Source organism: Paramisgurnus dabryanus, chromosome 5 (genome assembly GCF_030506205.2).
Source record: "Paramisgurnus dabryanus chromosome 5, PD_genome_1.1, whole genome shotgun sequence".
Classification (NCBI taxonomy): Eukaryota; Metazoa; Chordata; class Actinopteri; order Cypriniformes; family Cobitidae; genus Paramisgurnus; species Paramisgurnus dabryanus.
The window spans coordinates 15,206,949-15,221,093 of record NC_133341.1 but is presented as its reverse complement, the minus strand read 5'-3'; the positions used below and the strand labels follow the sequence as shown (position 1 = coordinate 15,221,093).

The 14,145-nt window shown below is 35.8% G+C and overlaps 2 protein-coding genes across 3 annotated transcripts; one reads left to right on the top strand and one right to left on the bottom strand.

The window, feature by feature from the left end:
- Nucleotides 1-132: 132 nt before the first annotated feature.
- On the bottom strand, nt 133-2,605 carry rhogc (ras homolog gene family, member Gc). The gene is made up of 2 exons (XM_065267204.2): nt 2,279-2,605; nt 133-1,959 (listed from the first exon to the last, which is right to left on the bottom strand). Exon 2 carries the CDS (start codon nt 1,934-1,936, stop codon nt 1,361-1,363), a length of 576 nt encoding a protein of 191 aa, XP_065123276.1. The 5' UTR covers nt 1,937-1,959; nt 2,279-2,605; the 3' UTR covers nt 133-1,360.
- An 832-nt stretch (nt 2,606-3,437) lies between these two features.
- micu2 (mitochondrial calcium uptake 2) lies at nt 3,438-13,985 on the top strand. 2 transcript variants are annotated; one of them, XM_065266949.2, is made up of 13 exons: nt 3,438-3,736; nt 4,313-4,454; nt 4,857-4,901; nt 5,007-5,038; nt 5,285-5,360; nt 7,259-7,306; nt 7,725-7,807; nt 8,329-8,382; nt 8,464-8,549; nt 10,110-10,281; nt 11,117-11,225; nt 12,192-12,349; nt 12,892-13,985. In XM_065266949.2, the coding sequence occupies exons 1-13, from the start codon at nt 3,539-3,541 to the stop codon at nt 12,991-12,993; spliced, it is 1,305 nt and encodes a 434-aa protein (XP_065123021.1). In that variant the 5' UTR covers nt 3,438-3,538; the 3' UTR covers nt 12,994-13,985. The 2 variants fall into 2 exon arrangements, with proteins under 2 accessions (XP_065123021.1, XP_065123022.1); XM_065266950.2 differs by lacking the exon at nt 4,857-4,901 and having other exon boundaries at nt 3,443-3,736.
- Nucleotides 13,986-14,145: the final 160 nt, after the last annotated feature.

The window sequence follows — 14,145 nt, the reverse complement described above, 5'->3', positions numbered from 1 at the left end:
AGAATGTAAGAGAGATGCAGCTGTTGTATCTTTCTCCCACTTGTTCCCTCCTTTTCTCTCCCTTACATTTCTTACGTAGATAACATGCATATTAATCTGATAATAAGAATAAAGATCAGGAATCAAACACTCTTGACTTTAAAATGGTTTATTTTGTCATGCAAGTGGAGGTATATATATATTTTTAAAAATAATGACAATTTCAAGGAGTAATAAAAACAGCTTTAATAAAAAACAATTCAAGCCATTTTGGTGTATTGTTAGTGTCCCAAAAACAAAACAGCTGAAAAGCAGCCTTTGGCTAAAAGAAAAACACTGTTATTATACAAAATGTAGACATTCAATATATAAAATGCAAATGTGGACCCAAATGAAGCCTTAACCAAAACTATCCTTCCTTACATAAGGCATAGGACAGATGTTTTTTCCCTCCATAAGTTCTTAACAGGACACTTCATTGAATGGATCTTGTAAAAAATAAAATACAAATATTAGTGTGGCACTTTAAATTTAATAACGGGGTTTCGAAATCTGAGGATTCAGGCAAAACCATTTAAATACAGATCTTCATTTCTTTATCAAGAGTGTCGAAACAGCATGATATACCTTCATTTTTGTCTCTGAAAGGAGGCAGGTGAGCTGTGAACTAATGTAGCCCTTTCCAGCATTAAAATGTCAGCTGGCACCAAAGTAGCACCCTATATAAAATTATCTGAGGAGTTTGTGAGATGTAAAAGGAGGAGCAAAGCTCAGGCTAAGCCTTTAAAGGCACAACGAGATTATGCAGCACTTCTGATTCAAGTCAAGCAACCCTATAGAGATCAGAGATCATTAACAGGCCACAATATAGTAAAACATGGCATAGTTAGCACAGATGGTCCAATTTGTCAGTATAGTTGTGCTAAAAGAAAAACAGTACCTTTATAGATTTTAATAAGGCCACCAGGCACATCACACTGGGTTCATACTTTTGTGCATGAAATATCCTCTGAGCATTTCCTAAAAATCTTTTTGTCATCTGTATAGGCTGGAGTTTTAAGGCATTATGGAAAGGCAGAGGTCAATGACGCCAAACAAATCCACTACACTGCCCCTACCTGCCTGACTTTACATTTCAACACTTCAGTCATGTAGTTATGTCTTCGGTGATATGTATAAAGTTTAAACACAAATACACAAACAAACAGTCTCTCTCAATAACGGTCTGTGCACCTATCGCTATCTGTAGTGTAGAGATCCAAACAAAAGTGGTAGCAACCCACACTTGCAGAGTCAAATCAACAAGATCACATTACTAACTTACATTCCACCCTTCATAAAAACTCACTAACTCTCTCAAACACACATACACGTCCTGTAGTTATAAAAGCACACATTTCTTATTGTGCTTCTTGGCATTGGGGTAGAGAACAGCCTTGACTGCTTCATTGAAGACTTCTCTAACTCCATCCTGCAGAAGAGCTGAGCATTCCAGATATCGAACCGCACCGATGCTGCGAGCTAGCGCGCTGCCCTGCTGGGGAGTCGTTGGACTCATGCCCTGCTCCTTTAGCTTCTCTAGGGTCTCCTTGTCCGTTCGGAGGTCTTTCTTAGTGCCCACCAACAGCACAGGAATGCCCGGACAGTGGTGGCACACCTCTGGGTGCCATTTATGCCTGACGTTGGCATGAGAAGAAGGACTGGCCACTGAGAAACAGATGATAAACACGTGCGTTTGTGGGTAAGAGAGGGTTCGCAGACGGTCGTACTCCTCCTGACCGGCGGTGTCCCACAGATTAAGGCTTACGGCACGTCCGTCCACGCAGGTCTGAGTGCTGTAGTTGTCAAATACGGTAGGAATGTATTCATCTGGGAAGGCATTGGTGGTGTAGGAGATCAAAAGGCAGGTCTTTCCTACTGCGCCATCACCAACCACAACACACTTTATGGTCTGCATTTTGCTGCCTGGCACAGGGGTCCCTAAGGGAGAGAAAAAGACTCCTTAACCAATTGAACAACATGATGTTAAATCTTTGCAGATACCTTAAACAGTCAAGGCATATCAGCAGTTCTAGGCAGGCAATTGTACAGTTTGTACACGGATAAATCAACTGCATATCAGTTATTGTATTATATTAATTCGCACCAAGCCACAAAGACTAAACAATGTAAAAAAGCTGTGTCCAGCTAATACGTTAGCAGCTCGTTACGCCGGCCATTATAGAATACAATAAGACAGCATGGCATAACTTAATCTTTACACATTCTGTCAAAAGTGTATTCAAAAAGTGAAACTCACTGTGTTTGGGTGGTCTGAGAAACTAGACGACTGTTTGCTTTTGGCTGCTCAAGTTTTCATCATCATCGCAGCGGCAGAGGAGCTTTGCTAACCAACTAGCGGATGAGACTCACGTTAATCAGTTATTAAACATAGCAAACAACTTTAAAGGCACTTAACTACGCGTAACGAATGTAAAAAAGCCCGAACACGCATACGAATCTCAAAACAACGTCCAAATGAACATAATTTAAGGTAATTAAAACAAATTCTTGAAGGCGAATCGCACTCCCTTTCTCTCACTGGCTCATTCTTCAACTACGGGCAAAGGACGACATTGAGGAGCACGCCCATGTCGCAAAGGACTGTGGGAAATGTAGGGTAGATTCAGCAACACTACATTATAGGCTTTGTCCTTCACTTTATATTCATGGGTAACATTTTAAAGCACATATAAAACGGACCACATCACACCAAGTGATATCACACCATATGTTTTACATTGTGAACAGACCGATGGAGCTAAACAAATTCTATTTGCATATTTTGTTTACAGTTATTACAGCATTTCGATTAAATATAAAAATAATATTTTGGAGAAACAGATATTGTACAGCTGACAAAACAATTAAAATGTAGATTTACAAAGACTAAAATACAAACAAAAATTATAATAAAAAAGTATATGCAAAATAATTACTGTTTCCAGTTTAAATGTGAGCAGTCCTACCACACAAGTAAACTGTGTTTATCTGCTCATAAGCAACTGTTTCAAAATGTGGACTCTGTAACTCTTTTTCTTTGTAATCTCCCCCTAGATTATCACATATAGTCATAAATTTCAAGTTAAGTTTTTTTACTGTCCCGTATGACACACGTCACATAGAACATTTTACTTTTGTAGTCTTGACCACATTCGTCAAGACTAATTTCATGGATATTTTCATAAGTAGTAGTATTTAGTTTTTTCTTCTTTGGCTGAACTGTAAAAGAATCTCAAAAAAGGATAATTACACTAACTACTAAAAAGCAAGACATCGATACCGTTCAACAAGTTTGCCTACTTCTGCTTACTGCTTTGCACCTAATATTACATTACACGCCAGAACAAAGAGACAAATCTAATTGCTCAAATTATAATAAGCCATATGCCGTGTACTGTGTACAGCATGGGTTGGTCAGCAGTGTAAACACGATGTCAAGCTGATGGAGGCGCTGTATCACCGCTTTTATCACTAGGACACCATTATCGACCAAAGACAGATACAAACTTCGCGTAGAATGATGGCGACTTGGGCCAGGTTAGGTGCTAGTTTCCGGAGTATCATAAGAAATGTGTCGTTTAACAGAAATGTATGGTACGGCGGTACTATCGGAGCTGGCGCGTTGGGCTATATTTTAGCCAGTGGATTTATTCGCTACAAGTATCAACCGCAATGCAAGTTTTGGCCCTACATCGTGTACGCGGAGGACGCTAAGGTAAAACAGACAACTTTTCAGTCACTTCCAAGTCATGTCTCAATGTTGTCCAATGAGTTGAATTCGCCTTCCTGACCTTCAATTAGTTTGTTTGCTCGTTATAGTAGTATTTATTCGTTTTATCTACTTATTTATTTGCTATGTGTATTATAGTGAGACAGGGTGATTATACATATTTTAGGTTTACCTCTGTTTGTTGATTCCTGCTGTATAGAGACTAAAACAGCGTAAATGTCATTATGTCATTAAAATATATTAATGTACACATGCGAGAAAGTTATAACATTGTTGCCATCACATTGTAGGTGGGGCTATAGTGTAACAGTGAACTGAAGTTATTTGCTATGTGTCAGCAAGGTTATGTAGGCTACTTAACTTAACACAATATGTTTATCTAATTTTGGCAACAATATACAGGGTGATGAAGTAAGTTTAGGATACAGTTAACCATCATTTCAGCATTATGAAAGCTCACTATTGTACAAGCTTATGTTTAGGTCTTGATAGTCTGGATTGGTAGTTTCTGGTACACAGTTCATGATAGCAAGTTGTTGTCTTTCTCTTCGTTTTTGTAAGTCTAAGGAAGCGGAGACCTCTGGGCCACCTCTGTCAACCAGACGTCTGCGATTTAACCAGTTTGCCTCCGTGTTCTATGAACAAGAGCCATATATGACACCCAGAGACTTCCTCCATTCAGTCTTGATGGAAAAGGTCGACCGTAAGTAATTGGAGACACACACATTCACCCACATGGACAAATTGTATATAGCAAATGTATACAATAGTAATGCAAGTAATATGTCACTTAGATTGAATAGTTATAAACACATTCCTGTTCTAATAAACAATACAGACTCTGTATTGTCTGTTAGAACAGGAATGTGTTTACAATTTCACACACAGTGCCTTAATCCTATAGCTGTTTTACTCCTTAGTATTAAGGCACGGTGTATCTTATCTGATCACAGCAAGCATTAGCAGCAGAACAGTTATATTAAATATTTAGTTGGTAATTTTGCTATTAGGACACTTGAACCGGTACACAAATTCGCCCACTGCCTTGCTTACACGCTTACTTTCACATATTTCTGTCTTGACTGAAATGTTTTGACTATTTCAGCAATCACCTCTGCATGTTACAACTTGCATTCACTACAAGCATACAGTACGTCTGTAATGTGTTCCACAATCTCTCCAAACACCATTACAAACCAAGATTGTTTTTGTGCTGCAAAATATTATAACCAAAATCTATGGTCTTTTTTTACAGGCAAACTACACAAAAAGATACTAACCAAATCAGTAAGTAATCTTTATAAGCTTAGATAAGTTACTATGATGATTAGTTACTGAAAGTTACTAAGATGAAAGAAACATCAGGCACATCAGGAGATTCCTGAGATCTAAATGAGAATTGATATATAAAGAACTATGTGAACATGTATGATGTTTTGTGCAGGAATCTCTCTGTTAATACAATCAAACCCAGCAAGTATGTTGGTCTTTGTTAATTTATTCTTCCTCATAATCTGATTGGTCCCTTGACAGGATGTGGAGGAGATGATGAAGGTTGCTTCCAAGGCTGTGGCAGGAAATAACCTATTCAGAGGAATCGGAGACAAAGGTAAATGTTAAGCAAACAAATTTCTCACATATGTCACCTGCCTTAATAAAGTTCTTGCGCCTGTGTGTACCAGTACCAGCTCCCTTTTTATGAGGAAGCAGTGCCGCTGCTAGCCATTTTGGTGCCCTAAGCATAATTCCTTTTTAATGCCCCCCACCCCGACCCTGACAAAAAATTTTTTTTGTTTTTGCCAGATAAATTTTTTATTACCAAACATATAACATAATAGCAGAAAGTAAAATCTTCACAGCTTTAGCCAACACACATTAGGCTACACATTTGAAAGTGCAAACTTTTATAGAATAGCAAAATAGAAAAAAATTACCAAACTTAAATTATCAAAATAATCCAGACATGTTTTTCCCAAGTACAATGTCACTTTAAATAAATTACATTAAATAAACATCAATAAGTAAACAAGAATACTCAATATTCTTAAATAAAACAATGATTCAGAGAACTAAGTGTCACAGTAATGGTTGCCTTATATCATAATGACGTTTTATATTTATATATATTTAACAGTCAGGAATTGTTAGCCTAGCATGTGCACTGACTGCTAACATTAACTTTTACTGAGAAAGTCTTAACCACCGTCACGTCAAAATAAACCACAAAATAAACTACTGCTCAATATCTAAAGAAACGTAGTAAAAACAGCTGCCGTCAGTTATTTGTAAAATGCATATGCATAGATAATGTTTTACAGTAAAATCTCAATTTAGCTTGCACTGAGATTATAAATTATAACAATAATTTATAATTTTTTTTCATTAGGCTATTATTTTTGGTGCCCTCTCAGCACGTGGTGCCCCACGCACAGCGCGTGATGCGCGTTATGGGAGCGGCGGGGCTGTGAGGAAGTGCCGTGGATAGAAAACATAATATTAAAGGGGACATTTCACAAGACTTTTTTAAGATGTCAAATAAATCTTTGGTGTCCCCAGAGTACATATGTGAAGTTTTAGCTCAAAATACCATATAAATACTTATTATATATCATGGTTAAATTGCCACTTTGTAGGTGTGAGCAAAAATGTGCCATTTTGGTTGTGTCTTTTTAAATGCAAATGAGCTGATCTAAATGGCAGTGTCGTGGTTGGATAGTGCAGATTAAGGGGTTGTATTATCCCCTTCTGACATCACAAGAGGAGCCAAATTTCAATGACCTATTTTTTCACATGCTTGCAGAGAATGGTTTACCGAAACTACGTTACTGGGTGGATCTTTTTTTACATTTTCTATGTTGATAAAACCACTGGGGCCATTATAGCACTTAAACATAAAAAGTCAGATTTTAATGATATGTTCTCTTTAAAAACAAATTATTGGCAATACTGAGTCTCAATCAGCTTCTTTAGCTCTCGCATTTATGAATCAGTATATCGTGCACACAGGTTCGAGCACTAAGGACCCTAGCTCACTTATTTTCCTCTGACGTGACTGCTTAATGTATTTATCAACAACAACCGGCAAAACCAACATCTCTCTGACTTAATTTTTAAACACTTGTCAAAGTATATTATGAAAAACACTTTTATTATTCTCTTACATATCTGTGCATATATTTGGAGGAATATTACATTTAATATTAAGTAGATTGTCCTTCCCGTCTGGCAATGTGTGTTTATATTAAAACCAAAACAAAACGAACCATGGATGCTCCCTGGATTTTGCGTTGCATTGTGGGAATTTTTAGGGAAAGAACGTTCCAGTGCACTGAAAGGACAGCGCTTCAAATGGCTGGCTCCCTGATCAGTGCCCTGACTACTGAACAAGGGACCTGATTGAGACACAGCCTGAGATTAGCATACGTATTACATAATATTTCATGTGTGTGTTAGAGAGAGTAACCGAGCTTGATGTTAATTATTTTCTTGTCTCAACTGTTATTTCAGGGCTAATCTCTTACACAGAATACCTGTTTCTCTTAACTATTCTTACAAGTAAGTATTTACTTCTAACTTTTTTCCAAGCTCTTATTTACAATAAAACACAGCTATTTCCGCTGTACACAAAACTATTTTATCAGTGGAAGGCTTTTAGGGATTTTCCTGCATGAAAATTGCATTGATACCTAACAACATCCTTTAGCCATTACTTTACTCACGATAGAGCACATCCTCTCGTACCTTATTTCTCATTAAAAACAGATCTGATAAACAAACTGTTAAGTAGAGGTAGTTTCAGTCTTGAAATGCATTGATCTGTATCCTTGTTTTACATTTTTACTAATCTGCAGGCAAAGCCACATATTTTGCATTGTGTACATGTGCATGCAGAGTTTTTTTCTAAATGTTAGTTACCACAATAGGCCTATTAATTTTACACGATTGTATCAATTTAAATGCATTGTGATTCCAGAACCTGAAACAGGATTTCATATTGCTTTCAAAATGCTTGATATTGATGGTAATGAGCATGTGGACAGGAAGGAATTTCAGAAGGTATGGCATGTATTTTACACCGATTGTAAAATTATGTAATATTGCATAATGTAATTAATAATGTTTTTATTGAAATATATGTGGAAATTGTTGTTAAAAATACTGTAAATGCAACTACTTTGTGTAAATGTGTAGAATTATTTTAAGAATGCAGAAATGTGAAAATGGACATCTTTTCTAACTTTAGAGTTTCAGATGGTATGATATTTTAACCAATAGGTGATCATTAGAGTATGTATGTTTGTCGATAAAGCTTATGTCTCTGTTATTGCTGGCATGAGATGACACAGGTGTGCAGAAGGTATGTGGGCATGGTTAATGTATGGTAGGTGCATGGTAGGAGCATCAGAAAATATAGGGAATATATACAGTACAGAAAGTACTTTTATAAAGGGTTTTTAGAGCAAATAATCCATTCTAAAAAAAAGACACTTACATGGGAGATCTGAATGATCAGGGCCAGTAACATACATGACTTTATCTTCAGCAGCAATCTTGTAACTTCATTGTTTTTTCTGAAGCTCAAGAAAATAATCGGACCAAGGAAAGCGTTTCTAAAGAAAGATGTGGCAGAGGTGGGTGTTTGAGTTTAGTTGCATTAAATATTTAGGCAGACTGTCATTGGTATTACCTCAGCATTGTGAATTAATCTACAGGTTGCTGATGAGGTCGATACCACACTACAGGTGTTTTTCTTTGGGAAAAATGGCTTAAGAAAACTGCACTACAGTGATTTCTGCAGGTAAACAATTTTCCCTGCAAGGAACACAGCATTTGGTCATTTTATCATTGTGTTTAGGTACCTTTGTAAATTTATAATGGTCTTTGTAGCATTATTTGGAATGAAGTTGTGAATTGATGCAGTTTCTGTTTCATAGTTGTATCATTTTAAACTGAATTGAAATTGTAACATTTTGGCTTAACTTGATGTTTTCATTTTGAAAGAACATGATGCAGAACTTGAACCTGAACTCTTCATGCAGTTTACTTATTTTAAACATTCAACTTGATTTTTTAAAATTTAGGCCGGATATTTTCAGTTCTCAGCATGCTTTCCATGGGACTGAATAATGAGAGCAAAAATAGAAATTAAAGGCGGAGTGCACAATGTTTGAAAAACGCTTTGGAAAAGGAGACGGGCCGACTACCAAAACACACTTGTAGCCAATTAGCAGTAAGGAAAGTGTCTACTAACAGACATCCTTGCCGGGTTGCGTATGTGTGGGGCGGGTCTTTTAAAAAGAAGGTCCAGATTCTATTGGGGTAGGGGTGTGTTTGTTTAGGTGATTTCAAATATCAACATTGGCTTTCAAACATTGATTGTGCACTCCGCCTTTAAGTAATATTTTATGCCTTTTTCAATACAGATGAAATAAGGAGGAGACATATTAATTTTAAATGTTCTGTTGTGTTGGACAAGAGGACATATAATGAGAATCTGACTTTTTTACCAGTCCCCAGTGCTTCTATCAACCTAGAAAATGTGAAAAAGATCAACCCCAGTAACTTAGTTTTGATAAACCATTTTCTGAAAGCTTGTGAAAAAAATAGGCCATTGAAATCTATCTCTCTTTGTGATGTCAGAAGGGGATAATACCGCCCCTAATCTGCACTATCCAACCACGGCACTGCATTTAGTGCAGAGATCAGCTCATTTGCATTTAAAAGGACACACCCAAAAATGGCTCATTTTGGCTTACACCTACAAAGCGGAAATTTTATGCTATAATAAATTATCTACATGGTATTTTTAAGCTAGAACTTCACATCCGTACTCCGGGGACACCAACGATTTACTTTAAATCCTGTGAAATGTCCCCTTTAAAAGAGTTTGTGTTATGTTGGTTTGTTAAGGGGGTTACCATTGTGCTGAAGAGCATTTTGCTTAGGTGGCGAACAGACTGACTGAAGATATTTTTAATTTTGCTTGACCTGAATGCATGTTGGTTAATGCCATGGTCAGCTTTTGATTCTGTCAGTGTGCATTGTTTGAAAAAGTTAGATAAATGTAAATGTTTATTATAAAGAACGTACTTATGAGGAGTTGAGATGTGTTAGGTCATAACAACAAACATGTTTGTTTTTGTAGACAGAAAGTGGTAGAATACAATTACAAATATTTTAGACTTTAGATTTAAGGTAAAGAAATATAGACTTGAAATAAACTGTTTATGAAACTGTGTTTAAAGGAAGTGAACGTTGCTCATTAAATACCAAGTAATAGGACACTACTGACAGTACTGTATTTGTGTGGCTTGGAAATATGTGTTGCTGTTTAAGGATTTGTTATTGTTTTGTATAGTTTCATGGAAGACTTGCAGGCAGAGGTGCAAGAAATGGAGTTCCTACAGTTTTCTAAAGGGATGAAGACCATGAGGCGGGAGGACTTTGCTGAATGGCTGCTTCATTACACAAATGAAGAAGACAATGAGGCTTACTGGGAAAACATGAGGAAGAGGATCCCGACTGGACAGGTACCAAGTTGTAAAGCTAACAGACTTAATTATTAATCATATTGTCAAAGTTAAAGGGGCGGTTTCCCGGACCAGGATTAGCTTAATCCAGGACTAGGCCTTAGTTTAATTAGGAAATATAACTAGTTTTAACAAACATGCCTTACTAAAAACATTCCCTGTGTGCATTTTGAGGTAAAACAAAGGGCACTGATGTATTTTAAGATATGTCAGTGCAACTTATTTTCAGTTTGGAGAGCTCTTAAAAGTGTTTAAGTCTAGGACTAGTCTAATCCCTGTCCGGGAAACCGCCCCAAAAGGTTTAAACTGACAGAGGTTGAGCTTAGTTGAGTATTTTTTTCTTTTTGAGATGATAGAAGTTATCGATGTTCCACTTTGCCTACACAGATTATTAATTGGAATGGTTATTAATTTTGATGGCAAGACTGTGTAAATATTTGAGGTGTTGTTAATGTGTTAGTTATAAACTCCAAAGTATTCAAAAAGTTAAATTTTTCACACCTTTTTACAATTTACATAAAAAGACTTCAATTGGTAACACTTAAAATATTTAAGCATTTTCTCACAAGTGAAAATTAAGGTTGAAAAAACTTTAAGACGTTACCAATCAAAGTCATTTTTTAAGTTTATCCAACTTTTACTTTTTAAACTGTATCACAGGATTGTGATACCATGCATACATTGCACACCATGCATTGAAAGGTCATTGAAGTGGCTTCTGTCAGATTTTTGTTTCTGTTTATTTAGATGCATTTTATATATTCTGTGGCTGTATGATCATTTCTTTGGTAACTTTTAAAAATTGTAAAATGTATTTTGTTTTTTTTCTTGTCAGAGCATTACCTTTGAGGAATTTAAGGAATTCTGTCTCTTTACTTACCATATGGAGGACTTTGTCTTCTCAATCAAAATGATGAGTGATGCCAACAAGCCAATAGGAATGGGTAAGATTGATTTGGGTGACAGTGGGCCTCATTTATCAATTTAACATCGAAAACAACCGCAGATCCATGCACAAATATCATCTTACGACTAGGTTTACTTATTATTTAAGAAACATTCACATGCCACCAATCTCATTGTGCAAATAATCGAACGTTAATGAATGTGGCGGATGAAAACTCTTGTAACTTGAATATTTCGCCCATTTCAATGAAGCCTCGGCCCTAGAGTTAATACCGGTGATAAAGAAACATAACGAAATAAAGAAACATAACCTGGCCAAGAAGAGGAACTTCTCCATGTACTTTGACCTTTCAAGTTTAAATGAAATGGCTTGAAAAGCAAAATAAACGTCTGAAGAATGCAGTTTGAAGACAGATCACTAAAGTGAATTTGATCTTAAACCAAAAACTAAGTATTTAATGTAAGAAAATTATGTAACACTTAACTATACTTCACTAAACAATTTTTGTAGTAAACAAATTTACTACACAGTTCACTATACTCAAACTTAATATAAGAGCTGTCTAGTATAGTAATTTTTGTAATATAATATTCTGCATAGATGCATTAAGATATATAAAAAAGTAAATGACTACCATACTGGTTATGTGAATTTCGTTACAGGGTTTTGCATTTAACTGTGTAGGTAGAAGCAGTAGTAAGTTACTGATAAATCATAAAAATACGTTTTTATTTCTCTTAAGACAGACTATAAAAACAAACTCTCTACACAAGGTCAAACCTGGTGTGAAATTTAAAAGTAGCCACCGCTCGCGTCCATATAAAATTGGCACGTTTTGCGTGGAAATGATATTCACCTAGTTTTCTGTCGTATGCTTGTTTCATTAATGAGGCCCAATATGTAATACCCATAATGTCAAAAAAGGTTGTTCTGAAAATGTTTATGATAGGACATTTCCAAAGTCATGTTCAACATAACATTTTCTCCCTCTCTTGCACCATAGCTCAGTTCAAACGAGCAGTGAAGATAGCAACAGGTCATGACCTTTCAGAGAATGTTTTGGACACAGTGTTTAAGATCTTTGACCTAGATGGGGACAACTGTCTGAGCCATAAAGAGTTCCTCTGTGTGATGAAAGACAGAGTACTTCGTGGGCTAAGGGTGAGAAATCGTTTTGCCTGTGATAATTCATTTCCATAATTATATTTTTGTTTTGTCTGTTCATTTACATTGGCTATTATTAATTGAGTGAAAATTTTATTAATGTTATTATTAAAAGGATAGTTCACCCAAAAATGAAAATTCATTTACTCATCCTTATGTTGTTCTAAACCTGTATGAGTTCCTTTATTCTGATGAACACAAAAGAAGATATTTTGATTAAGGCAACCACACAGTTCCCATTGACTTCAATAGTAGGAAAAACAAATACAATGGAAGCCGATAGGTATATCAACTTTGTGCTCACCATCATTTATCAAAATGTCTTCTTTTGGGTTCAACAGAATAAAGACTCTCATAGAGGATAAGAACAACATGAGGGTGAATAAATTGACAAAATTTTCATTATGGGGCAAACTTTCTTTTTAATACAGTAATATAACCAAATGCTATAATAATAGTTTTATAATAATAGTTTTTAATTTTGCTGATTGCCCGTGACAGTAACAAGTAAACATAGAAGGCACATGTTTGTTCCATAGAATCAATCCCAAAGTGACATTTCCGGCTACTGGAAATGTGTGAAAAGAGAGACACTGCAAGGAGCTAAAGAGGCACTCTCGGGATCACGAAGCCCTGTCTAAAAGGAAGAGGTCTGCCTGGGATTATGAAATTCAAGAGAAGATTAATACACACCTACATGCAAGAGTTTGTTGTACTGACGCTTACAAATATATTTTGCTTATTGTTTACATGGGTCCAAAATATATTGCTAATGAAGTAATATTGTTATTGGCCCAATGCATTATATAGTCTCAATTGTGAATAAAATTAATATATAGGTTATCTGAAATGTAAAAAAAAAAACAAGTCGTGTCACTGCCTGCCAAGTCTGTGACATTATATTTAGCTTCAGTTATTTTGTGAAATTAAATTTCAGCCCTGTGCACTCCAACAAAATAGCACTGTCGGTTTTGGTCTTGTGAGTTGGACATAAGAAACACTTTTTTATTTTGTCTTTATTTGTAATATTGGTGTGGTGTTGTTTACTTTGAACCTTTTTTATTCTTAATGATGTGAAGCTTTGCTGTTATAAGAGGTTATAACGTTATCCTGTGGATACTCTGGATATGCAGTACAGATTTAATTAATGAATTCAATTATCACGCCATAAATCTATAGCACCTTTATGCTTTAGTCACTTTGAGGTGGTTTCCTGGACAGGGTTTTAATAAACATGGTTTTACAAACATAATTTACAAAAACTGCCCCTTTATGATTTAGTGACTTTTGGATTTTAACTATAAGCCATATTGTATAGGCTGTAAGTGGTAAAATGAGGAACTTCATTGTCATAAAGCTTATTGAGTGTCGTTCAGATGTGGAACTGCATCAGTTAAAATCTTGTTTGCCTCCTTCAAATCGAACACTCCTATTGAGTTCTTGTTATTTATGAAGAAAATATAAAACCATTTTGTTTCTTTATTTTGATTGTTGGTTTGTAGCCTATTTGGTTTGTGGGAATTTTCCGTGTGATATCACAGAATAGTTTTGAATTGCTATGTCTTGAAAGAAACTGTAGTCATTTCTATCAGTTCTTTAAAAATTGTGAATAAATTTTTTTTTTTACTTTTAACTTGGCACCTTGTTATTTCTTCTCAATATTTTGCACAGTAACATTTTGCATTGACCAATAAACACTATAAATAGAAATGGACAGTTTTTGGAGCGTCTGAAACTTCGTGCCGTTCATCGTTGAAAACTCTTTGGAGGATGCGGCCCGTGACGTCAGGATG

What these genes read in the sequence shown, in the direction of transcription:
- micu2 (XM_065266949.2), top strand. Translation starts at nt 3,539, where the DNA reads ATGATGGCGACTTGGGCCAGGTTAGGTGCTAGTTTCCGGAGTATCATA. An exon ending in CAGAGGAATCGGAGACAAAG is followed by an intron (nt 5,361 to 7,258) that starts GTAAATGTTAAG and finishes CTGTTATTTCAG; the next exon opens with GGCTAATCTCTTACACAGAA. An exon ending in TCTCTTAACTATTCTTACAA is followed by an intron (nt 7,307 to 7,724) that starts GTAAGTATTTAC and finishes TTGTGATTCCAG; the next exon opens with AACCTGAAACAGGATTTCAT.
- rhogc (XM_065267204.2), bottom strand. Translation starts at nt 1,936, where the DNA reads ATGCAGACCATAAAGTGTGTTGTGGTTGGTGATGGCGCAGTAGGAAAG.